Source organism: Mesoplodon densirostris, chromosome 8 (assembly GCF_025265405.1).
Source record: "Mesoplodon densirostris isolate mMesDen1 chromosome 8, mMesDen1 primary haplotype, whole genome shotgun sequence".
In the NCBI taxonomy this organism is placed as follows: domain Eukaryota; kingdom Metazoa; phylum Chordata; class Mammalia; order Artiodactyla; family Ziphiidae; genus Mesoplodon; species Mesoplodon densirostris.
The window spans coordinates 89,727,435-89,754,323 of NC_082668.1; the positions used below are offsets into that span (position 1 = coordinate 89,727,435).

The window sequence follows — 26,889 nt, forward strand, 5'->3', positions numbered from 1 at the left end:
ATGAACATAGGTGTAAAAATACTAAACAAAAGATCAGCGAAGTAATTTGTATAAAAAGAATAATAGCTCACAATTAAATTGGGTTTAGTCTAGGAATACAAGGCTGGTTTAATACTTAAAGAGCAATAAAATAATTTATCACATTAAAAAAAAACCTGGAAAAAAGTTAAATGATTGTCCAAATAGATGCAGAAAAAGCATTTGATAAAATTCAATAGCCATTTGTGATTTGAACAAAAAAAAAAAATTAGTAACTAGTAACAGGAATTTCCTTGACCTGAGAAAGGATACACCCAAAATAGCCATATAATAAGTTGTAAAATACTGAAAAATTCTCCCCCCACTTCTAAAATTAGTAACAACACAAGGATTCCCACTATAACCAATTTATTCAATACTGTACTAGAGGTCACAGTCACTATAATAAGGCTGGAAAAACAAATTAAGTATAAGGATTGGAAAAGATGAAACGAAATTATCATTCATAGGTCGTATGTTTATTGAAGATGAATCTAGCTGAGATAAATTATCAGAATTATAAGCAAGGTTGCTGGTTACCAAGTCGATATGCAAAAATTAACTGGATTTCTACATATCAGCAATAAATAGAAACTAATAAAAGTTAAAGAGATCCTATTTACAATAACATCAAAAAGTAAAAATAAAACATCTAAAAGTGCAACAGTAATTATGCAAGTTTATTACAGAGAAAACTATAAAACATTATTAAAATGATGAAGGGAATACACTATATACATGAATTATAACACTCATTATTATAAAGATATGATTAATAGATTCAGTGTAATCTCAATGAAACCCCCAACAGATCGATGTGTTTATTTGTTTGGTTTTTGAAATTAGCCAAAAATAGCCAAGGCAATGTTGAAGAAAATCAATAAAGTGTGTATTAATTCCCTATTGCTGTCCTAATAACAAGTTACTACAAACTTAGCAGCTTAAAACACCCTTTTTTTTTTTTTTTTTTTTTTTTTTTGCGGTACGTGGGCCTCTCACTGTTGTGGCCTCTCCCGTTGCAGAGCACAGGCTCCCGACGCACAGGCCCAGCGGCCATGGCTCACGGGCCCAGCCGCTCCACGGCATGTGGGATCTTCCCAGACCGGAGCACAAACTCGTGTCCCCTGCATCAGCAGGCGGACTCTCAACCACTGCGCCACCAGGGAAGCCCCCAAAACACCCATTTATTATCTCCAGTTTCTATGGGTCAGAAATCTTGGTACGGCATGGCTCAGCTGGTTCTCTGCTTAGAGTCTCACAACGATAAAATCAAGGTATCAGCCAGGCTGTGTTCCTGGCTAGACACTCTAGGAGAGAATACATTTCCAGGTTCATTTAGGATGTTGGCAACACTAAGTTCCAAGCAGCTGCAGGGCAAGAGGTCCCCATTTCCTTGCTGTCCATCACGTGGGGTTTACTCTCTGCTTTTAGAGGCTCCCTACATTCCTTGGCTCATGGTCCCCTTCCAAAGGCAGTAACACCAGGTCAAGTCCTTTTCATTGCTTCTGAGACAAATCCCTCTGACCTCTCCTTCTGTCCCTTTCCTCTTTTGCTTCCTTCTTCTGCCTTCTTCTCTTCTGACTTTTCTATTTTCAAGGGCTTGTGTGATTATATGGGACCTACCAAAATAATCTCACTATTTCAAGGTCTATTGATTAGTCACTTTAATTACATCTGCAAAATCACTTCACAGCACTTCCTAGGTTAGTATTCAACTGAAGAATTGGGACAGAAATGTTGGGAGAACATCTTTAGAATTCCACCTATCAAAAAACAGGGAAGTTGGATTTACTGGATATCAACCTAATTATGAAACTACCGTAATTTTAAAAATATGATACCGGCACAAAAACAGACAAACATAATACAGAATATAGAGCCTAGAAACTGACCTGTTTCTGGGCAGACACTTGATTTACAAAAAAGGGTAGCACTGCAAAACAGTGGGAAAGAACAATTCTTTTCAGTAATTTGTGCTGGGACATCAGGACACTCACAGGGAAATGAAACCTACTCCCATCTCACACCACACAGAAAAAAATCAACTACAGAAGGATTACAGATCTAAATATGAAAAGCATAATAACAACAAAGCTTCTGAAAGATAATACCGGAGAGTGGGACTTTAGGAATAGTGGCATGAGGAGCTCAGTGGACCATTTCTCCAGTAAAAGAACAATTTAACTGGTGAAAAAAAAATTTTTTTTAACAACCAACCATTTAATGTCTCTGAAAATTGTCCTAAGGGCATACAGCAAATGGAAAAACATTTATTCAAGAAAACATACTAAACGGAGGTGAGAACAGCAAGTATCCATGACATATGGGCCATAAGCCACTCCCAATTACACCCCTCAACTCAGGGTGACAGAAGTTCTACACCAGACAGGTGCTACAGGAGCTCCCACACTCCAGCCTAGGACTAAAATTTCACCCCGGTAGGGGAAGGCTGCTGGCATCTCTCACCTGTTGCACCCCCAGCTCCATGTTGCAGAAACTCTATGCCAGGGAGGCCTGGATGAGAAGAACAGGGGTCCCTCCATCCAACCAGCCCCCACTTATAAGGCAGAAAAGCTCTTCTCCAGGTGGAGTAGGCCAAAAACACTAGGTCCCAATTCCTCACTCATAAGGCAGAAGTTCTTTACCAGGAGGGGCAAGATGAAAGTAGGATTTACTCTCCTTGCCCAGCACACTACTCCTAGAGTGGGTGTCACTTCAAGAGAAGTGATCTCCTTGCCTCTGACTCTAATTTCACTGAGGCAAGGCAGAGGTTCTTCCCAGGGGAAAAGGTAGACCATTAGGAACAGAAAGCTCTGTCCACCCCACCTAACAGAATGACTTTACTAGAACAGACTGTGGGGGACCTCACTTCTAAGGGCAATGTCCAAAACTATGGAGATCCTGGAGGTGAATAACTAAAAGGAGGCAGGTAGTTCCACAACAGCAGTAGCAACAAGCAAAGCTACAAACCAGCTAGAAGTTTAACAGAGAGAACTAGGCAAAGAAAAAGGCGGTAAGATTCTTCAAGGTAAGCAGCACAAGTCTCAAAGGCTGGCAACACTTCGCTTCTGCAGAGACCTGACTTAATGCAATCAAGCTATGGAGCAATTTATGCCCTGGGATGTTGGTGAAAACAATAGAGCAATAAGCTAGCAGTCAGTGGAGGCTGACAGCTGCCTGTGACAGCAATAGAAGCAGACCAGCCAAAAGTTTAATGGGGAGATCAGGGAAAGAGGCAAAGAAAACAAGGCCAAAACCAATCAGCTCTAGGGCTTCCCTAGTGGCGCAGTGGTTGAGAGTCTGCCTGCCGATGCAGGGGACACGGGTTTGTGCCCTGGTCCAGGAAGATCCCACATGCCGCAGAGCGGCTGGGCCCGTGAGCCATGGCCGTTGAGCCTGCACGTCCGGAGCCTGTGCTCTGCAACGGGAGAGGCCACAACAGTGAGAGGCCCACGTACCGCAAAAAAAAAAAAAAAAAAAAAAAATCAGCTCTGGTGGTCAGGGAGACTGCACACGATTTTGAGAGGGCCCAGATGTTGGATTCATCAGACAGAGTTTAAAGCAGCTATTATAAATATGTTCAAAGAACTAAAGGAAATCATGTTTCAATAATTAAAGGAAGGTATTATTACAATGTCTCATCAAGCGAGAATATCAATGAAAAACAGGAATTACACAAAATAATCAAATGAGAAAATATGAATACCAGTAAAGAGAGCATAACTGCATATTTCTTCTCCTTTCTTCCCTGAACTAATTTAAAAAGCAATTACACATACCACATGTATATAACTGTATTGTTGGGTCTATAACATAGAAAACATAATGAATTTGACAGTAACAGCACAAAGAAGACAGGTGGAAACAAACTTTATTGGAGTAAGGATATAACATCATATGGTATAAATCAAATCTACATGAGGTAACATCGACATATACACACTACAAATGTAAAATAGATAGCTAGTGGGAAGCAGTTGCATAGCACAGGGAGATCAGCTCAGTGCTTTGTGACCACCTAGAGGGGTGCGATAGGGAAGGTGGGAGGGAGGCACAAGAGGAAGAGGATATGGGGATATATGTATACATATAGCTGATTCACTTTGTTATACAGCAGAAGCTAACACAACATTGTAAAGCAATTACACTCCAATAAAGATTAAAAAAAAAACCTACATGAGGAAATGAAGAGAACCAGAAATAATACATAAGGTCAGTACAAAAACTAGAAAGGGGTTTTCCTTTCTCATCTCAGTATCTTTAAACAAGACTTTAAATCATACAAAATAATTATAACAATTTATTCTGGGGTAACATATAGCAACATATATAACAAAAAAAGGGGAGGATGGAGTAGAGCTATGTAAAGAATAAAGTTTCTATATACTACTCAAAGTAAGTTAGTGTAAATCTGAACCACGTTTTGATAAGATGTATAACGTAAACTTAGAGCCATCACTAAGAAAATAACTCAAAAAAGAATTAAAAATCACAAAAGCAATTAAAATGTTACAACAGAAAATACTCAGTGCAAAAGAAAACAGTAACATGGGTACAGAAGGATAAAAAGACATGAGACACAGAGAGAACAAATGCAAAATGGCAGACATAAATCCAACCATAACAAAAACATTGAATGTGAATGGATTAAGCAATATAATCAAGAGGCAGAGACTGGGAAACGATTAAAAAAGAACAAGATCAAATTAAATACTGTCCACAAAAGACACACTTTAGATCCAAAGACACAAACAGGATAAAAATAAATGGCTGGAAAAAGACCCTGCAAACAGCAACCACAGAAGAACTGAAGTGGATATACTAATATCAGCTTCTAAAATGATTTTAGAGGTGAAGAGGAACATTTTATAACAAAGGGTCAATCCATCAGTAAGATATAAAAATTATAAACATATATGTACCTTATAACCTTCAAAATACTTGAAACAAAGCTGACAGAAACAAAGGGAGAAAAAGACAATTCAAAACTAGCTGGAATATTTCAATACTCCATTTTCAATAATAAATAGAACTAAGCAGAAAAATAAAAAGGAAATAGAAAACAAACACAATAAACCAACTAGACCTAAAAGACATCTAGAGAATACTCCATTCGACAACAGAATACATGCTCTTCTAAGGCACACATGGAACACTCTCCAAGACAGACCATATGCTAGGCTACAAAACAAGAATCAACAAATTTAAAAGAAGTGAAAGCACACAAAGTATGTTCTCTGACCACAATGGAATTAAATTAGAAATCAAATACAGAAGAAAATTTGAGAAATTCACAAATATGTGGAAATTAACATACTCCTAAATTACCAATAAGTCAAAGGAAAAAATCAAAAGGAAAATTAGAAAATGCTTGAAATGAATAAAAATAAAAACACAACATATCACAACTTATGGGACGGAACTTGTGCAAGCCTCTTAGATAGCCTCATCCACCAGGGGCAGACAGCAGAAGCAAGAAGAACTACAATTCTGCACCCTGTGGAACAAAAACCACATTCAAAGAAAGATAGACAAGATGAAAAGGCAGAGGGCTATGTACCAAATGAAGGAACAAGATAAAACCCCCCAGAAAAACAACTAAATGAAGTGGAGACAGGCAACCTTCCAGAAAATGAATTCAGAATAATCATAGTGAAGATGATCCAGGACGTCAGAAAAACAATGGAGACGAAGATTGAGAAGATGCAAGAAATGTTTCACAAAGATCTATAACAATTAAAGAACAAACAAACAGATAAACAATACCATAACTGAAATGAAAACTATGCTACAAGGAATCAACAGCAGAATAACTGAGGCAGAAGAACGGATAACTGACCTGGAACACAGAATGGTGGAATTCACTGCTGCAGAACAGAATAAAGAAAAAAGAATAAAAAGAAATGAAGACAGCCTAAGAGACCTCTGGGGCAACATTAAATGCAACAACATTCCCATTATAGGAGACCCAGAGGAGAAGAGAGAGAAAAAGGACCAGAGAAAATATTTGAAGAGATTATACTCAAAAACTTCCCTAACATGGGAAAGGAAATAGCCACCCAAGTCCAGGAAGCACAGAGAGTCCCATACAGGATAAACTCAAGGAGAATCACACTGAGACACACAGTAATCAAACTGGCAAAAATTAAAAACAAAGAAAAATTACTGAAAGCAACAAGGGAAAAACAATGAATAACATACAAGGGAACTCCCATAAGATTAACAGCTGATTTCTCAGCAGAAACTCTACAAGCCAGAAGGGAGTGGCATAATATACTTAAAGTGATGAAAGGGAAGAACCTACAACCAAGATTACTCTACCTGGCAAGGATCTCATTCAGATTCCACGGAGAAATCAAAAGCTTTACAGACAAGCACAACCTAAGAGAATTCAGCACCACCAAACCAGCTCTACAGCAAATGCTAAAGGAACTTCTCTAAGTGGGAAACACAAGAGAAGAAAAGGACCTACAAAAACGAACCCAAAACAATAAAGAAAATGGTCATAGGAACATACATAGCGATAATTACCTTAAACGTGAATGGATTAAATGCTCCAACCAAAAGACACAGGCTTGCTGAATGGATACAAAAACAAGACCCATATATATGCTGTCTACAAGAGACCCGCTTCAAACCTAGGGACACATACAGACTGAAAGTGAGGGGATGGAAAAAGATATTCCATGCAAATGGAAAACAAAAGAAAGCTGGAGTAGCAATACTCGTATCAGATAAAATAGATATTAAAATAAAGAATGTTACAAGAGACAAGGAAGGACACTACATAATGATCAAGGGATCAATCCAAGAAGAAGATATAACAATTATAAATATAAATGCATCCAACATAGGAGCACCTCAATACATAAGGCAACTGCTAACAGCTATAAAAGAGGAAACTGACAGTAACACAATAATAGTGGGAGACTTTATCACCTCACTTACACCAATGGACAGATCATCCAAAATGAAAATTAATAAGGAAACACAAGCTTTAAATGACACGAGAACAGATAGACTTAATTGATATTTATAGGACATTCCATGCAAAAACAGCAGATTACACTTTCTTCTCAATTGCTCATGGAACATTCTCAAGGATACATCACATCTTGGCAAGGTCACAAATCAAGCCTCAGTAAATTTAAGAAAACTGAAATCATATCAAGCATCTTTTCTGACCACAACGCTATGAAATTAGAAATGAATTACAGGGAAAAAAACGTAAAAACCACAAACACATGGAGGCTAAACAATACGTTACTAACTAACCAAGAGATCACTGAAGAAATCAAAGAGGAAATCAAAAATTACCTAGAAACACATCACAATGAAAACACAAGGATCCAAAACCTATGGGATGCAGCAAAAGCAGTTCTAAGAGGGAAGTTTATAGCTATACAAACCTACCTCAAGAAACAAGAAAAATCTCAAATAAATAATCTAACCTTACACCTAAAGGAACTAGAGAAAGAAGAACAAACAAAACCCAAGGTTAGCAGAAGGAAAGAAATCATAAAGTTCAGAGCAGAAATAAATGAAATAGAAACAAAGAAAACAGCAAAGATCTATAAAACTAGAAGCTGGTTCTCTGAGAAGATAAAGTCAATAAACCAGTAGCCAGACTCATCAAGAAAAAGAGGGAGAGGACTCAAATCAATAAAATCAGAAATGAAAAAGGAGAAGTTACAACAGACACCACAGAAATACAAAGCATCCTAAGAGACTACTACAAGCAACTCTATGCCAATAAAATGGACAACCTGGAAGAAATGGACAAATTCTTAGAAAGGTATAACTTTCCAACACAGAACCAGGAAGAAATAGAAAATATGAACAGAGCAATAACAGGAAATGAAATTGAAACTGTGATTAAAAATCTTCCAACAAACAGAAGTCCATGACCAGATGGCTTCACAGGTAGGTAAATTCTATCAAACATTTAGAGAAGAGCTAACACCCATCCTTCTCATACTCCTCCAAAAAATTGCAGAGGAGGGAACACTCCCAAACTCATTCTATGAGGCCACCATCACCCTGATACCAAAATGAGACAAAAATACTACAAAAAAAGAAAATTACAGACCAATATCACTCACGAATATAGATGCAAAAATACTCAACAAAATACTAGCAAACAGAATCCAACAACACATTAAAAGGATCACACACCATGATCAAGTGGGATTTATCCCAAGGATTCAAGAACTCTTCAATATATGCAAATCAATCAATGTGATACACCAAATTAATGAACTGAAAAATAAAAACCATATGATCAACTTAAAAGATGCAGAAAAAGCCTTTAACAAAATTCAACACCCATTTATGATAAAAACTCTCCAGAAAGTGGGCAAAGAGGGAACCTACCTCAACATACTAAAGGCCATATATGACAAACCCACAGCAAACATCATTCTCAATGGTGAAAAACTGAAAGCATTTCCCCTAAGATCAGGAACAAGACAAGAATGTCCATCCACTCTCATCACTAATATTCAACATAGTTTTGGAAGTCCTAGTCACAGCAATCAAAGAAGAAAAAGAAACAAAAGGAATCCAAATCGGAAAAGAAGAAGTAAAACTGTCACTGTTTGAAGATGACATGATACTATACACAGAGAATCCTAAAGATGCCACCAGAAAACTACTGGAGCTAATCAAGGAATTTGGTAAAGCTGCAGGAGACAAAATTAATGCATAGAAATCTCTTGCATTCCTATATACTAATGATGAAAAATCTGAAAGAGAAATTAGGGAAACACTTCCATTTACCATTGCAACAAAAAGAATAAAATACCTAGGAATAAACCTACCTAGGGAGACAAAAGACCTGTACGCAGAAAACTATAAGACACTGATGAAAGAAGTTAAAGATGATATCAACAGATGGAGAGATATACCATGTTCTTGGATTGGAAGAATCAATATTGTGAAAATGACTATACTACCCAAAGCAATCTATAGATGCAACACAATCCCTATCAAATTACCAATGGCATTTTTTACAGAACTAGAACAAAAAAATCTTAAAATTTGTATGGAGACACAAAAGACCTCGAATAGCCAAAGCAGTCTTGAGGGAAAAAAATGGAGCTGGAGGAATCAGACTCCCTGACTTCAGACTATACTACAAAGCTACAGTAATCAAGACAATATAGTACAGGCACAAAAACAGAAATATAGATCAGTAGAACAAGATAGAAAGCCCAGAGATAAATCCACGCACATATGGTCAACTAATCTATGACAAAGGAGGCAAGGATATACAATGGAGAAAAGACAGTCTCTTCAATAAGTGGTGCTGGGAAAACTGGACAGCTACATGTAAAAGAATGAAATTAGAACACTCCCTAACACCATACACATAAATAAACTCAAAATGGATTAGAGACCTAAATGTAAGATCAGACACTATAAAACTCTTAGAGGAAAACATAGGAAGAACACTCTTTGACATAAATCACAACAAGATCTTTTTTGATCCACCTCCTAGAGTAATGGAAATAAAAACAAAAATAAACAAATGCAACCTAATGAAACTTAAAAGCTCTTGCACAGCAAAGGAAACCATAAACAAGACGAAAAGACAACCCTCAGAATGGGAGAAAATATTTGCAAACGAATCAACAGACAAAGCATTAATCTCCAAAATATATAAACATCTCATGCAGCTCAATATTAAAGAAACAAACAACCCAATCAAAAAATGGGCATGGCTTCCCTGGTGGCACAGTGGTTGAGAGTCCGCCTGCCAATGCAGGGGACACGGGTTCGTGCCCCAGTCTGGGAAGATCCCACATGCCGCGGAGCGGCTGGGCCCGTGAGCCATGGCCGCTGAGCCTGCGTGTCTGGAGCCTGTGCTCTGCAACGGGAGAGGCCACAACAGTGAGAGGCCCGCATATCAGAAAAATAAAACAAAAACAAAAACAAACAAACAAAAAATGGGCAGAAGACCTAAATAGACATTTCTCCAAAGAAGATATACAGATGGCCAAGAAGCACACGAAAAGCTGTTCAATGTCACTAATTATTAGAGAAATGCAAATCAAAACTACAATGAGTGGCTTCCCTGGTGGCACAGTGGTTGAGAGTCCGCCTGCCGATGCAGGGGACGCGGGTTCATGCCCCGGTCCGGGAAGATCCCACATGCCGCGGAGCGGCTGGGCCCGTGAGCCATGGCCGCTGAGCCTGCGCGTCCGGAGCCTTTGCTCTGCAATGGGAGAGGCCACAACAGTGAAGAGGCCCACGTACCACACACAAAAAAAAAAACTACAATGAGGTATCACCTCACACCAGTTAGAATGGGCATCATCAGAAAATCTACAAACAACAAATGCTGGAGAGGGTGTGGAGAAAAGGGAACCCTGTGGCACTGTTGGTGGGAATGTAATTTGATACAGCCACTATGGAGAACAGTATGGAGGCTCCTTAAAAAACTAAAAATAGAACTACCATACAACCCAGCAATCCCACTACTGGGCATATACCCAGAGAAAACCATAATTCAAAAAGACACATGCAACCCAATATTCACTGCAGCACTATTTACAATAGCCAGGTCATGGAAGCAACCTAAATGCCCATCGACAGATGAATGAATAAAGAAGATGTGGTACATATATACAATGGAATATTACTCAGCCATAAAAACGAACGAAACTGGGTCATTTGTAGAGACATGGATGAATCTAGAGATTGTCATACAGAGTGAATTAAGTCAGAAAGAGAGTAACAAATATCATATATTAACGCATATATGTGGAACCTAGAAAAATGGTACAGATGAACCGGTTTGCAGGGCAGAAATTGAGACACAGATGTAGAGAACAAACATATGGACACCAAGGGGGGGAAGCAGCGGGGGAGGGCGGTGGTGGTGTGATGAATTGGGAGATTGGGATTGACATGTATACACTGATGTGTATAAAATGGATGACTAATAAGTACCTGCTATATAAAAAAATAAAACTTTAAAATTCAAAAAAAGATTTTTAAATATTGTTAAATTTATTTATTTAACCTTTGCAAATTTTTATCTTGTGTGTTTTACAACATGTGTAATATATCAGCATATATTGTAACATTTTACAAAAAAAAAAGAACTTACAGGGTGAATTAATTGAGTGCTTACAGGGAAATTTACAGTTGTAAATGCCTATATTAAAAAAAGAGAAAAAAAGGAAAACATTTTTCATGTATTGAGATACTTCTTAAATACCATAAGGGAGTGGGGGAACAGGCCACAGAACGGCGGAGGGGTGTTAATAAAAAAAAAAGTACTTATCCAAAATACAAAAAGAATTTTTTCAATTAATTTTTTATTTTTGTAAAGAGAAACAACACAAAGGAAAACTGATCAAAAGATCTGAACAGGTACTTCACAAGATATATCCAAAAGTCAATAAACTTATGAAAAAATGGTAAACCTCTTAACTCATCAGGGAAATGACAAATAAAACCACAAATACCACCTAATATCCACCAGAATATCAAAAATAAATAATATTAACAATTCCAGCTGTCGGTGAGGGCGTAGCGCAGTGGGAACTCTCCTACACTGTTCACGGGAATGTAAACTGTTACAACCACTTTGGGAAACTGGCAGTATCTGTTAAAGGCAAACACACACATAGCCTATAACCCAGTAAATTTACTGTTAGGTATATACTCAACAGAAATTAATAGTACATGAAGAGACAGGTATAAATATGTTCATACAGCATTATTAGTAATATAGAGAAGTGGAAACAACCCAGACATCTATCAACAGATTGCATAAATAAACTGTGGTATATGCATACAAGTAATATTATAGAGCAATGAAAGTGAACAACAGTTACAGGAATTAACATGGATGAAACTCTAAAACATACGTGAAACAAAAGCAGCTAGAAAAATATATATACTGTGTGAGTCCGTTTATATAAAATTCAAAACAGGCATAATTAAGTCAGAATAGTGATTGCTTTGGAGGAAGGGAGAAGGTAGTGAATGACTGATGAGTGCAGGAAGAGAGCTCTGAAATGCTGCCTATGCTCTATTTCTTAACTGAGTGGTTGTTACGTACATCGATTTATAGTAATTCACTGAGCATTATTTATCCTGTGCATTTTCTGTATGTATTAATATTATGATGCAATAATGAAAGGTAAAGCACCATATAACATTAAAAAATAAAATCAATTGAATCACAGTAAAATGAGAGTACTTGAACTTTAGAGAGTAATAATTTTTTAAAGACTGGGCTTTTGATATAAATATTAAGTTTAAGTTCAATCTCACTAGCAATCAAGACATACCAACTGAAACAAAATGATAACATTTAATAGTTAAACTGGAGGAAAACTGTCTAATTCCCTTCTCTAGGGAATACTCTGTTCATACCTATTGACAGAAATACAATTTCCTTCCTTCCCACTTTTCCTTTTTAAAAAACTTTCCTTCACAGCACTGGAGAGGGTTGCTCTATGATCCACAGGAGAATAGTGCTACTGTGGTTCCTGAATTTCCAGTTTCTAGTTCAGTCCCCTTGAGACCTAAATAGGTTCTAAGAGATACTCAGCCCTATATCCTTCTAATAATAAATTTGTTTTGCTAAAGTTTTTTTCTAGCAACCAAATGGCCAATGAATATAACACCTTGATATAGGCTATGCTACAACCACATTATATAATAATTCTGTTTATATCAGAAGTTGAAACTGGCATCACAAATTGTTTTATCTGACCCACAGTGGGTTTTTTTTTTTTAAGTATAAATTACATGCTATGAATTGTAGTCTTCCTCACTAGACTCTGGCCAAGCTCCTAGGAGACAAGGACTATATCTTACATACCTTTGTTTACCCAGTGCTATGCTCCAGGCCCAAAAATACTCGCTGAATTAATAAACAAACTATGCCAATAACGTTTCTATAAAACTCTAAAGCTCTGACAATTGATTCACTTCTGAGAAGCAAAAACAGATTTTAAAATCCTGGTTATCCCATAAGGAAAACAATAGTGACAATACACATTAAATGACATTAAAAAAATTCATGCCCTTTTGCCCAGTAAAGCAAATCCTTAAAATGTAAAATAAAGAAATAAATCAAAGGAAGAAAAATTGTATGTATAATAAATACCACAATATTATATAGTGAAAAGAAATGAGACTAACAATTATGATTATCACTTGAAATCTGCCTCTGTCATACACAACCCTGCTAGAATTCTTCAAAGAGCCAGGGAGATAATATATGTATGTATGTCAAGTGTACTCTGGTCATAAGGATCTTAATCCAGATGGTACTTGTTCCCTATTCTTGACATTGAAACGAAGAAAAAATGTTTAATTCTAAAGCATCCTTGTATCTAAATATAATAGTAACAGTTAACACATACTGATTGGTTAACACGCCACAAATTTCTCGTTTAATTCTCACAACCTTATGAAATAGTTACTATTTCTTATCCCATCCTACAATCAAGAAAACCTAGGAATTCCCTGGCAGTCCAGTGGTTAATACTCCACGCTTCCACTGCAGGGGGCACGGATTTGATTCCTAGTCGGGGAACCAAGATCCAGAAAGGCACACGGCCAAAAAAAAAAAGCATTTAAAAAAAAAAAAAAAGAAAGAAAATCTACAGATGCATGGAGAGGTTAAGTAACTTACTACAGTAAGTGGCAAAACCTAAACTGATATCCGGGTCTAACAAATATGTGCTTGTAACTACTTCTACATAATAATGCTTCTAACATAAGGTACCAATATCTAAGTATAAAAAACTAAGTATAATGCTGTCAACTAGGTCAGAGAAGTAGGAGACACTGATAGGAAAGAGGAGTAGGGGGCCAAGAGCTTGCCAAGGACTGCCATTCATTAACCTGTTGGGTTTGTTGTTTAAAACTATAAAATAAAAAATTTTTAAATAGTGAGAGAAATGCCCGGAGAAAATATAATAAAGCATTTGATAAACTGGATTAGATACATGTTCAGTATGAAGATCGCAACCCTTTGGTTAACTGCAAGGCACTGTGTTAATAATGTTTAAGCCCAGTAATTCCTAGGATGAGGTGAACCCCGCCTGGTTCAAAAATACATGCCTAGGCTTCCCTGGTGGCGCAGTGGTTGAGAGTCCGCCTGCCGATGCAGGGGACACGGGTTCGTGCCCCGGTCCGGGAGGATCCCACATGCCGCGGAGCGGCTGGGCCCGTGAGCCATGGCCGCTGAGCCTGCGCGTCCGGAGCCTGTGCTCCGCAACGGGAGAGGCCGCAGCAGTGAGAGGCCCGCATACCGCAAAAATAAAATAAAATAAAAAGCCTATCTCATGCACTGCTGCTATATGAGTGGAACACAATTCTTCAAATAATAATTTGGCAATAGTTATCAAAAGCCTTTAATTGTTTTTATATTTTTTGCCCTGATAATTCCATCACTGGGAATCCTCTTCGGGGGGTGGGGGAGCTTTTACTCAGAGATATTACATCAATATCTATTGTAGCCAAAAAGTAAAAGTAAAAAGAAAAAAAAAACTAAATAACTAACTATGGTAGTTAAGATGTTTTTGTTCACCATGATCCATCCATTCCTCAGGAAAACTACCACTCACCTAATTTGTGTGACCTTCAGCGGTCTGTCAATCATGGCTTTCTGTGGATTCCCCAACTCACTCTACCTACAGCCATAGTGGCTACCTTGCTGTACATCTCCCAGGTACCAGTGATTGGTTAAGGAATTGACAATCATAATACATCATCATCAACCCAGAAGTGACATGTGGACATTAGGAAAAAGTTTTGCCTGCCAAGTGTGGTTGCTAAGCCAAAGGTATGTGACTGAGCTCCAAAAGCAATAGGCTAGAAGAACCCAGAAATGGAGTCAAAGAGGCTCAGTGACATTATTTGAGATGTTGGATCTAAGCTGTTTCCAGAGCCATTCCATCCTCCTCCACGCATACAATTCCCAGTTACATGAACCAGTAAATTCCTTTTTTAACTTACCAAAGCTTGTGTTAAGTTTTTATCACAGGTAAGCAAAGGAATCATGACTAACACACTACCAAAAGAAGAATGGTTAACTAAGTAAATTATAGTACATCCATTCAGTATCCCTGTGGTTAAAATTCAGTGGAATAATGCTAACAGAATAGTATAACTGTTAAGAGCATGCACTCAGGAGCCTAGTCTGAATCCTGACTCTGCTACATATTCGCTATGTGTCCTTGGGTTAGTTAATCTCTCTGTGGCTCAACTTCCTCATCTGTAAAATAGGGATACAATAGTACCTACTTCATGACTGTTAGAAGTAAATGATTTACTATTTACAAAGTGCCTAGAACAAGTCCTACCATTAATAAGTATATGTATCTTTCAAATAAATGAGATAAGCAAAAATATATACAAAGTTAACTAAACCATGTAACTTCACTGATGTTTTTAAAAATCTGTGCACAGAAAAAGGAAAAACTATGTTTTTAAAAAAGCAAAAATACCCTATTTGTCAAAAAAAAAAAAAAAAAAAGAAACATGCCTCAGGTCTCATGAAAGACAGGATGAATCTGATTGGCCTCATACAAATCCCCCTGACCTTCTCCAGAGGCACCATATTCACCATCAGACAAGAAGCACATACATAGTGTCAAGTGTGGAATTATGAAATCACAATGTATGACACTTAACACAATACCAGCAAGTACCAGGTTAAAGCTTAATTTAAACCTAGAAGTCATTTCTCCAACTAAACTAGTTTCCAGGGAAAGGTACAAATTTATGAACAGAACGAACTCTTAATAATCCATATAAATGAAGGAGAACAAATATTATGTCAGCCCCCAAAACCACTCATATTTGGCTTTGTACTGCATCTTTGTAGCATACAAGCATTTTAACTTAAATAGAGGTACCTGTCTTCGTGAAATTCACAAAATTTCAAACCTAATAGTGAAGCCACATTGAGAAGATTTAAGTTTCACAACCTACCACCTATTTCAAATCTGCATCTTTCTACATCATGCTTTGAATTCCTATCAACCCTTTCAAATTCTTCCTCTCATTAGATACACTAAATAATACATGTTACCAAGGGATCTGTTTTGTATGCAATAAGGTAATTAAAGCTTTAAGTGTTTTAAAAAATACTTCTTATAAGATGAATCAGATTAAGCTTCAAGCTTCTTTCCCTGCCATATTGAATACTAATAAAACTCAAACATCTGCCACTAAAGCATCTCAATTTTGTTCAGAGCCTCATGCACCAGGTTAAAACCCTCCACAATAAGTGGACTATTCCTATATGGACAGTCAAAAATTCTCCATTCAAATTCTAATTTGTTATTGCTGTGGTGAGCTTATGAGGTCAAAATATTAAGATAAATGGCATCCCAATTTAATTATTAAACATGAAGGTAAGATTTTTCATTAGTATACCTCTAACGTTTTCCATGAAACTTAAGATCTGTACAAATTGGTTTTGGATTTTTCTTTTTTTTAATCTTATCTCCTCATACATACAAAACTCATGCAAAAAAATAATAATAACAAAGTTTACCAGTAAATTGAATGAGCTTAAAAGACTGATTAGTAAATTAAAATATGTTAAGGAAAAACTAAGAAATTACCCAAAACTAAATTTCCATATCTTACGCAATATATCCCAGTGGTTAAAATGCAGACTTGATTCAAATCAATCTCAGCCCTAACATTTACTACTCTGTGTCATACTGGGCAAGTTTCTTTACTTCTCTGTGCTTTGGTTCCTCATCTGTAAAATGAGAATGATAATTGCATATACCTCACAGAGTTATGAGAATTAAATGAATTAACATGTACAAACAATAAACTTTAGCTATTATTGTTATCCATTATCACTCTCTAAAATATAACTTGCCTATGAATTACTAAAATGAGTATCTCCCTGGGTCTGAAATACGTGCATATTAAGTATATAATCAAGGGGCTTCCCTGGTGGCGCAGTGGTTGAGAGTCCGCCTGCCGATGCAGGGGACACGGGTTCATGCCCCGGTCCGGGAAGATCCCACATGCCGTGGAGCGGCTGGGCCTGTGAGCCATGGCCGCTGAGCCTGCGCGTCCGGAGCCTGTGCTCCGCAACGGGAGAGGCCACAACAGTGAGAGGCCCGCGTACCGCAAGAAAAAAAAAAAAAAAGTATATAATCACTCTGTTTAAAAAAAAAAAAAAGCTTTAACAGATCTTCAACAAAACTTTTCGTTAGGTGCCACCTCTATAGAGCAGCAGTCCCCAACCTTTTGGCACCAGGGACCGGTTTTGTGGAAGACAATTTTTCCACAGACAGGGGTGGGAAATGGTTCAGGCGGTAATGCAAGCGATGGGGAGCAGCAGATGAAGCTTTGCTCACTTGATGCCACTCACCTCCTGCTATGCAGCCCGGTCCCTAACAGGTCCCTAACAGGCCGCAGACCGCAGCTGTAGCGGTCTCCCGGGGATTTGGGGACCCCTGCTACAGAGGACATCCTACTATGCACTGAGAATATGGAAATGAACAAAACAGTCTCTGAATTCAAGACCTTTCTGTCTAGTACACAAAAAAATAAAACTATAATAAAAGGTAGTATGTCAAAGGTGCTATGAAACAGACAATCCTATATGACACTAAGGAGCAGAGGCATCTAACTCAGGGGTAAACACCCCAGAAATAATTTCTGAGGAACAATCACCTAGTTGCTTCACTTCAGGGCACCACATTATTATTTATGTAATTTACACAGCTTTTAATATATTCTTAACAGTATTTTAGAATGTAGATCATTAAAAAGATCACCTAGCACACTACTGCTTACCATGCTCATAAATAAACTTAAAAATCTTTTGGTAATAACGAAGATGAGTATCTTCTCTTAACAAATTATAACATAACCTTGAAAAGGTCACATTGCTTCCTCAAGAAACATTTCTTTCACCAATAAATAAAAGCCACAAACTTTCCTCCAGTAAATTATAATTAGCACTAATGTCAAATTAGTAATATTTTTGAGCTGTTAGAGAACTCTGAAGGCTTTGAATTCAACTCCCTCATTTTACAGATGAAAAGGAGCCACAAAGTATAATGGAGAAAGCACTAAGTTGGAAGTCAGAAAACTGAATCTTGGTCCCACCTCTCCTACAGTAAAAGCCTGGGCAAATTATCTAAGTTTCCTCATCTGTAAAATGAGAGGTTTGGATTCATTTGCTTCCAAGGTCCCTCTCAGCTCTGTAATTCTCATTTTATGAAACTGAAGCAGAGAGATAAGCAACTTGCCCAAAGTCACCCAGCTAGGTAATGGCAAAACTGGGACTACACTTGGATTCCAATTATCAATGCACTTTCTCTTCTCTACCATACTTCTTCTCCTACGTCACCATTCCTCTAAATTATTCTAAGATTTCTGGAAATTATTAAAGAGCATGAAGGAGTTTATTAAACTAAATGACTTAATCCTATGGCTCTTCTATAGAAAATGTGCTTTAAGTCTAAACGCAAGAAATACATGAAGTCTCAAGCTGTGTCACTTACTACACCTAAGTTGACCCCAAGAAAGTTACAGGAGTTTAACCTTGACTTCCCAGCACCTAAAATCTAACCTTTCAATACATCTCACAGAAGAGATTATGTTCCATATTAAATTAAAATATGAATTGCTATAGGTAATGATAGCTAGTACATGCATAATTCTCTCAATAAGATGAGAATTTAAATTCTTCACTTTATGTTCTGGTTTTATTTAATATGCATTTTTAAATTCAAGAGAGACCAATTTAAATGCTTTGCCTTCATGCATCCTTTTTTCAGACTCTCTAGCTTTAAAACCATTAGATTAAGCACATTACTTCTGAAATCACATACACAATTACAAATGAAAGACTATACAGACTGCTGACAGTTTCTCTTTCTGAAATGAAAATCAGCCCCCCACAGCATCCTAAAATTCTGTGCCCAAGTATATGACGACTCTACTAAACTGTATCGTAAGCAGCATCTGATTCCCTAAAATGTCTTCAAAGCTTATTATATTTCACAGGGAATTCATCAGGATTTCAGGAAGACTGACAGTGTTGATTCCAGAAAATACAGAAAAATCCTCAGAGGAAAAGCACGATAAAAATGCAAAAGAGTAATAAAGTCAATGATAGTTTCATGCTACTGACTTAAGAGAATATTCAAAAACATTCATGGATATGTAAGTACAGTTTAACTATATTTACGAATTTTCAAAGAATCACAGAATGTTTGCAATTTTTAACTGACCTTAAGTCACTTAATCTAATAGCACACAAAATAAGAATCTACAGAATTTATCTCTAGCTTCCCCAAAAAAGTCTCCGCAGTTTGCTTTAAATTCTTTAAAGCAGTTCATTGCTGGCCAAGTCTAGCAGTTATACAGTTTTTACATTCTTGTCAAAAAGTTATACTGAATTCATTCTGTGCCTTCCTAACTTTCACCTGCTGGTCCATCTTCTATAACAGCATAATGAACACATTCTCTCTTCAATTTATGTGTTTGAAATGCCTGAAAACAGCTATACTTTTTCCCACCATTTAGTCTCTTCTTTAGTCTAAATGTATGGTCCACAGATTTCTTGTGGGTACTGAAGACACTTCCGGGATAAAATGTACTTCCACATCACAAGTACCTTTAAAAAAAACTGCCACTTGTCGAATTTTGGTGTAATATCAAAGAATAACTCCCAAAAAGACTATTAAAATAATTATTTTGGGCTTCCCTGGTGGCGCAGTGGTTGAGAGTCTGCCTGCCGATGCAGGGGACACGGGTTTGTGCCCCGGTCCAGGAAGATCCCACATGCCGCGGAGCGGCTAGGCCCGTGAGCCATGGCCGCTGAGCCTGCGCGTCCGGAGCCTGTGCTCCGCAACGGGAGAGGCCACTACAGTGAGAGGCCCGCGTACCGCAAAAAAAAAAAAAAAAAAAAAAAAAAATATATATATATATATATATATCTCAACAGATTGAAAGAAGAAAATCCAGCTGTCTTCTAGTAAGCCAGAAATTAAAGTGATTTGTAAAAATATAAAACAATGCCATCAGCCTCACTGAAGCGTGTTTTGTTTTAATTTTTGGCTGCATTGGGTCTTCGTTGCCGTGCGCAGACTTTCTCTAGTTGCGGTGCGTGGGCTTATCATTGAGTGCAGGTTCAATGCAGGCTCTCATTGAGTGCAGGCTCAGTAGTTGTGGCGCACGGGCTTAGTTGCTCTGCAGTATGTGGGATATTCCCGGATCAGGGGTCAAACCGGTGTCCTCTGAATTGACAGGGGGATTCTTAACCACTGTGCTACCAGGGAAGTCCCCTCACTAAAGTTGTTGTTTTAGAATATTTATCTTCATTTTAAAATTTAGGGCTTCCCTGGTGGAGCAGTGGTTGAGAGTCCGCCTGCCGATGCAGGAGACACCGGTTCGTGCCCCGGTCCAGGAAGATCCCACGTGCCGCAGAGCGGCAGGGCCCGTGAGCCATGGCTGCTGAGCCTGCGCGTCCAGAGCCTGTGCTCCGCGGCGGAAGAGGCCACAGCAGTGAGAGGCCCGCATACAGCATAAATAAATAAATAAATAAATAAATAAATAAATAAATAAATAAATAAATAAAATTTGTTAACATGTAATCAGATTGTTATTTTTAGATAAATATTTTTGAAGATATTTCATTTCAAATATAGTAAATATCAATAGACATAACCCACATAAACAAAATCTCTTCCTCAATAATTTTTAAGGGAGTAAAGGGGTCCTGAGACCAAAAAGGCTAAAGCACAGCCTATTTCTCAGGGGCAGATTCCCCGACTTCTAACTATCTTGGATTTCCCTCTCTCCTCTAATACGTACATATGCCTCTGTAAGGGAGGCACCTACCATATATCTATATATCCATGAGCTAGAATCCTTAAACATACAACCCTGTCTTGCTCCGGCAGGTGACTTCAAGAAATTAAAGGGCCATCTGGTATACTTAACTGTTCACATCTCCCTACAGGTATTACTCAATCATCTGGAGTCAAATACTTTAACTCTTCTGTCTAAAGGATGCAGTCTGTAAATATGGAAACAGAGAGCAAGTTTATCTAAACTGCGATATTATCTTTTTGACCAAACTACTTTCGTTATTTATATAAAAGTAAAGCAAATTATTCATATCTGGCAAGATGAAACAGAAAAGCCAAGTCTTTTGTATAACCATTTATTTGACTCTTAGCAGTAACCCATTCAAAAGTACCTATGGGGCTTCCCTGGTGGCACAGTGGTTGAGAGTCCACCTGCCGATGCAGGGGACACGGGTTCGTGACCCGGTCCGGGGAGAATCCCACATGCCGCGGAGCGGCTGGGCCCGTGAGCCATGGCCGCCGAGTCTGCGCGTCCGGAGCCTGTGCTCCGCAATGGGAGAGGCCACAACAGTGAGAGGCCCGTGTACCGCAAAAAAAAAAAAAAAAAAAAAAAAAAAGTACCTATGTACTGATACGCAAAAAAAACACCTGCTCATCTAGCCAGTACACACACCAGGTTCCTCGGCCTCGGCAAACAAACCTGACCTTATTTGAAAATTTAATTTCCTAACTTCCTACATCCTTATTCACAGATTAGAAGATAAAGTGGGATAGAGAATTTAGCCACAGGTTTAAAAGACCCAATGTGAAATCTAGAGCTACACTGCTGAGCACCTCAGAGAATTTTAAGATTGATAAAGGAAGAGCTTTGGGACTCCGAGGGAAGAAAGAAGTCTACACTATATCATATAAATTCCTAAATCTTATGAGTTAGGCTTATAGATAAGATACTTATGGAACAACTTTGAAAATAGCCCATTTTCAAAGTAAAGTTTGCTTAAAAGGAGTTCATCACATATGTAACTTTATATATATACATATACATATGTGTATCTCTTTTAAGTTTAAAATTTTCTATTATATATTAAATTTAATTGGCTCAATTTTTCATGAAACAGAGTTTATTCTCTCCTTGATACATACACTCAAGTTCCATTAATAGTAATGGTTCTTACTATCTATCAGTCACCAGCAATTAAAGCTCTCAATTTACATCAATTACACAACATACGAATGTTACTTGGAAAAGATGCAAAGCACTTGTTAAAATAAAAACTGGGATCACACTCAAAAGAAAATGTTTCCATCTTGATACCTAGGGCTTCATATATGCAATTCCTATTAGCATTAGTGAAATCTGAAACTATAGCTTCAAGATGAATATATATAATCCTAGAGAGAATTAACAGTTTTAACTTACTTCCTGGTTGGTCAAAAAAATCAATGTACCACTGTCACCATACAGGTACTTGGGTGTGAAGTATAACTTCCACAAAAGCATGTCCTGTTATTTCATTAGTAAATAGAGACTCACTATTCAGGCTACATAAAAATCCAAACTGCTGGACAAAATTTCTGGTTATTTGGAGGGTCAAGCTAAATTATTCCAACCCCTGAAAAATTTAAAACATCAGGAAAATTTCAGAATAGTATGAAAGTTTTTTAACTAGAGTTGAAGTAACCTCAGAAACTCAAAATCTAGATTTTTCAGCCCCCAAATCATTAATTACAGATGTTATAGATGAGCAATTCAACACTATGCCCTCAGTATCTAGCACAGTGCTTAGCTCACAGAAATGGCTCAGCAAATATTTAAGAAATGAATGAAAAAGGTATAGCCTTAAAAGAGAGTCTTTCCCAAGACCATCATTTACTATCACTCATTACACTATCCCTCCTAACACTATCATTAAGTATCTTAATGAAAGTACAGACAAAAGTAAAAGCATGCTAAAAGCACCAACTGCTCTGTTTACAAAATAGGTTTTAAAACATTCATTTACAAATTTTCAACTGCAAAAAGAAAAATCACCAGGTGTACTAAATTTGAGTGAGTCAATAAATAAACTTTTACCTTCTAATAATCAGAACTCAGGGTTGGGGGTGAGATGGAAAGGGGAAATGTCATGTCAATGTATTCAGCATGCTTAATGGATGCCATAAATCAAACCTTCCCCTGAATTTTCCAGAGCAAATTCATACCAATCTTTGAGCCTATTGTCACTTTCACACATGCTCACAGGAACAAAATGACAAAGAATGCTGTGCCTGAACCACTGGATTCAGGGCACAAACCACTTGATTAACAAATGTCAAGGCTCTGAGTCGTAAATATTGACAGATATTTTCAAGATAAATTAATCCCACCGACTCCTGTATAAATCAAAGCTCCTGGTATCTTTAAAGGATTCACTAGACTACTGGACTTCCAGACGTTTTTTTTGAAAATGTGGCTACAATCTCCCTGTGTGACACAACCGGCCGTGAACAACCCATTTACCAATTGCTGATGAATACCGCTAAACGTTTTCCAGACAAAAGAGCGTTAAACGTGATTCTACGCACATTTATTCTTCCCCCATAATTCTCCCAAATTTCATTTTATGTCGTATACTTAAAGTTAAATACAGCAAGTTGAAATTTTAGTCAAAAGCACTCCGGTGTCTTACTAGCTGTGTAACTGCTACATCTGGTGGCAGCACACTTGCATGCAAGAAGCCAGAAAACTTAGAAAACAATTGTAACCGATCTGGTGCGTGTTTGCAGTAACCTTTACGCAGATATTTCCCACAAAACCCACGACCCTGTCAAAGAACAGTAGCCTACTTGCAGTAGAGAGAGAACGCACAAACACGCAGGAGATGATGGCGAAGCAAAGTTGCAACCATCTGGAGGGATGGTTTTAAAAGCCTGCCCACGAATCAGTCTGTCGTTTAAACTGCTCTAGGGGGCCAAGGCAAGGGATCAAAGTCGGCTTTGATAATTTCAGAGGCTCTCCCCAAAGGGCAGAGACCCTGCAAACGAGAGGCATCCTCCAGGTCCTGGGCAGCAAAGCTCGCAGAGCGGGGACCGCCTCTAGGGGAGGAGTGCGCGAGGGAAGGGGAGGGGGCTCGAGGATGAATGCTTCACCAAGAGGGAAAATCCACCAGAGACCCGAGGCCAGGAGGTTAAGAGTGCTGAGTGTACTAGCAAATGGAGCAGAAAGGGGCTCGCGTCCGGGGTCAGGCTTCCCATCCCAGCAGGACTGGCTCTTAGGAAGCCCAGGCGAGTCTGTGCGCCGCGCCTCGCTCCGGCCCCTCCAGCGCGCACCCCCTCGTCGGTCTTCTCAGCCACCCGCGAACCACCACCCACACACGGAGCACTACCTTCCCGGAGCCGGGAGGCCTCGAGTCCACCTCGCCCCCTCCCCCACCCCGGGGTCGGAGGAAGGAGACGCGGGGGCGCGGGGGCCGCGGCGCAGGAGGGGAGGCCCGCGAGCGGGCGCGGGCGCGACGGCGCTTACCTTCCCTGGGCCTCCCGGATGGCGGCGTGTGATTCAGCAGGGACCTGGCCGCCGTCGCCGAGCCCGGGGTTGGAGACGTGGAGAGCTGGGACCAAGATGGCGGCCCCTCCAAACTTCCACTGCTACTTTGGACACTCATCAAGCTACTTTCTGGGAACCCGACTCCCCCCCTGCGACGGCAGCGGCGGCAACGGCAACGGCACCGGCACCCGCACCCGCCTCCGTCATGGCGGGGGCCGCGCTGAGGGCGAGCGAGAGAGCGAGGGCAGGGAGGGGAGATTCAAGGGGATGGGGGAGGAAACCGAGAAGGGGGGAGGTGGGGAGGGTAGAGGTGAGGGGAGGAGAGGGGACGGGGAGGAGGAAAAGGGGGAGAAGTGAGGGAGCCGGCGGGCGCGCCGGGGAAGAGGCAGAGGGAAGGAGCGCGGCGGCGGAGGTGTCGAGGGGGCGCCCGCTGGGGCCGGGGTCGGAGAGCGGGCGGAGCGCGGGCTGCGCCGGCCGAGAAGACTTCCGCGGGCGGAACCTGCCGGCACCTCTGCAGTGCGTCGGCCCCCGGCGTCGCCCGGGTGGCGGCGGCGGCGGCGGGTGGTGGGTGGCGGCTGAGGCGGCGGGGTAACCTCTGCATCAGTTACAGGCGGCGGCGGCGTCACGCGCCGCCTATGCAAACACTATCGCGAGGCTCCTGCGCCTCCGGTAGCGGCGGCGGCGGCGGCGGCAGCCGCGGGAGCAGGCTTGGGGGAGGGACTGCCAGGGGTTGGGGGCGGGGGGGCTGGGGAGGGAACGAGCGCGCGAGGGAGGAGACGCGGGCGCCGGGTGCTGCTGGTTCACCAGCGGGTAGCAGCGCTGCGCGGGAGCCCGGCCGACCGACTGGCGTGCGCGGGGGTGGCCTCCCCGAGCCGGCCGGAGGGAGGCGCACCCCGCACGCGCCCCCGCCGCGCTGCACTGGCTCCCGCGCCCGATCCGCTGCCACCTGACTCCCCCTCTCTCTCGCGGAAGCGCGCTTGGCTTCCGACCCACACCCCGCCTGGAGAGAAATGCTTCTGCTCTCACTGGGCTGTCGTTTCTCAGGAGTTCGATGTGATCATTTCTCAAAATGGAACTGAAAAGTTGAGAGTTGCGTCTTTCTTGCCCCTCTGTACTGTGCAAAAAAACCGGTGTGCCTCTCCCCGTCTACCGAATGGGAGTGATTATCGAATAAAAGAGCTAAGAAAATAAGTTGGGGGGGATGGAAATAAAACTTTATGAATGTTTTCCAAAAAAGAAAATGTTTACCGGTGTTCTGCGCTGCATGTGTGGTCTAGCAGCTCTTTGTTTTAAAACAGTAGGTGGAAAATCTAAGAAAATTTTGATCACCGAATTCACATATTTAGGGAAACTATCCAGGGTTCATCTTGTAGAAAAGGGCATGGTTTCTAGAAAGTTCCAGGGCCGCTGCTGAGCCCTGACTACAAAATCCTAAAGCAAATTGCAGCATTTGCTGAAATTTATAGGTACAGTGTAACTTTCTACACACCCACACACGGACAGACACATCACATAAGGGATTGGGCATCTTGTACATAAAGGAGCTGTCTAATAGTTCAGGAAAAATACAAGGCAATTGCTCTCTTTAAAAAACCAAATTGAATAGAACACTAAAAATTATTATATACAGCAAGTGTACTGGCACGAGGAAATGGCATGCAGGGGGACAAAAATGTCATTTCTATTTTTTATTTTTATGACTTTGCATTTCTCATAGTAATGTTTTGTTCAGATAAACTATCATACTAGAATAGAACCTTGGTTGTCAGTTATCTCCAGAGGTAATTTTAGTTTTCTTATGCTTCAGATTCTTCAGTGAGTTTTTAGTAATGTTCTTTTCAAACTTAAGAGGGACATCTCACAAATTAAACAATTTTTATTTTTTTTAATTAATTATTTATCTATTTAGGCTGCTCCGGGTCTTAGTTGCTGCACGCGGGATTTTCACTGCAGCACGCGGCTCTTAGTTGTGGCATGCATGCAGGATCTAGTTCCCTGACCAGGGATGGAAACCGGGGCCCCTTGCATTGGGAACACAGGAGTCTTACCCACTGGACCACCAGGGAAGTCCCCTAAACAACTTTAGCGAGGTATAATTAACATACAATAAACTACACATATTTAAACTGTACAACTTGATAAGTTTTGATGTGTATACAACCCTGAAACCATTTATAAAATCAAGATAGTGAATATATCCATCAGCCTCCAAAATTTCCTCTAACCCTTTGTGGTTCCTCTTCCCCTACACCCCCATTCCCAAGTAACCACAGATATGCTTTCTGTCACTTAGATTAGCTTGCATTTTCCAGAACTTTAGATAAATGGAATCGTTAGGTTTGTACACTTTTGTCTGGCTTCTTTTACTCAACATAATTATTTTGAGATTCATCTACATTGTTGCATTTATCAGTAGTTCATTTCTTTTTATTGCTGAGTATTCCGTTGTGTAACTATACCGCACTTTGTTTATCCATTCACCTGTTGATGGACATTTGCATTGTTTCCACTTTTTGGCTA

At 39.7% G+C, this 26,889-nt stretch overlaps 1 protein-coding gene across 1 annotated transcript in view; it reads right to left on the minus strand.

Annotated features, from left to right (window-relative positions):
* TLK1 (tousled like kinase 1) overlaps positions 1-24,993 on the minus strand; it is a 164,695-nt gene extending 139,702 nt beyond the window's left edge. Inside the window, exon 1 of the mRNA XM_060106244.1 lies at positions 24,349-24,993. Within this exon, the coding sequence (XP_059962227.1) occupies positions 24,349-24,487 (139 nt within the window). The 5' untranslated portion in view covers positions 24,488-24,993. The remainder of the gene's footprint in view (positions 1-24,348) is intronic.
* Positions 24,994-26,889: the final 1,896 nt, after the last annotated feature.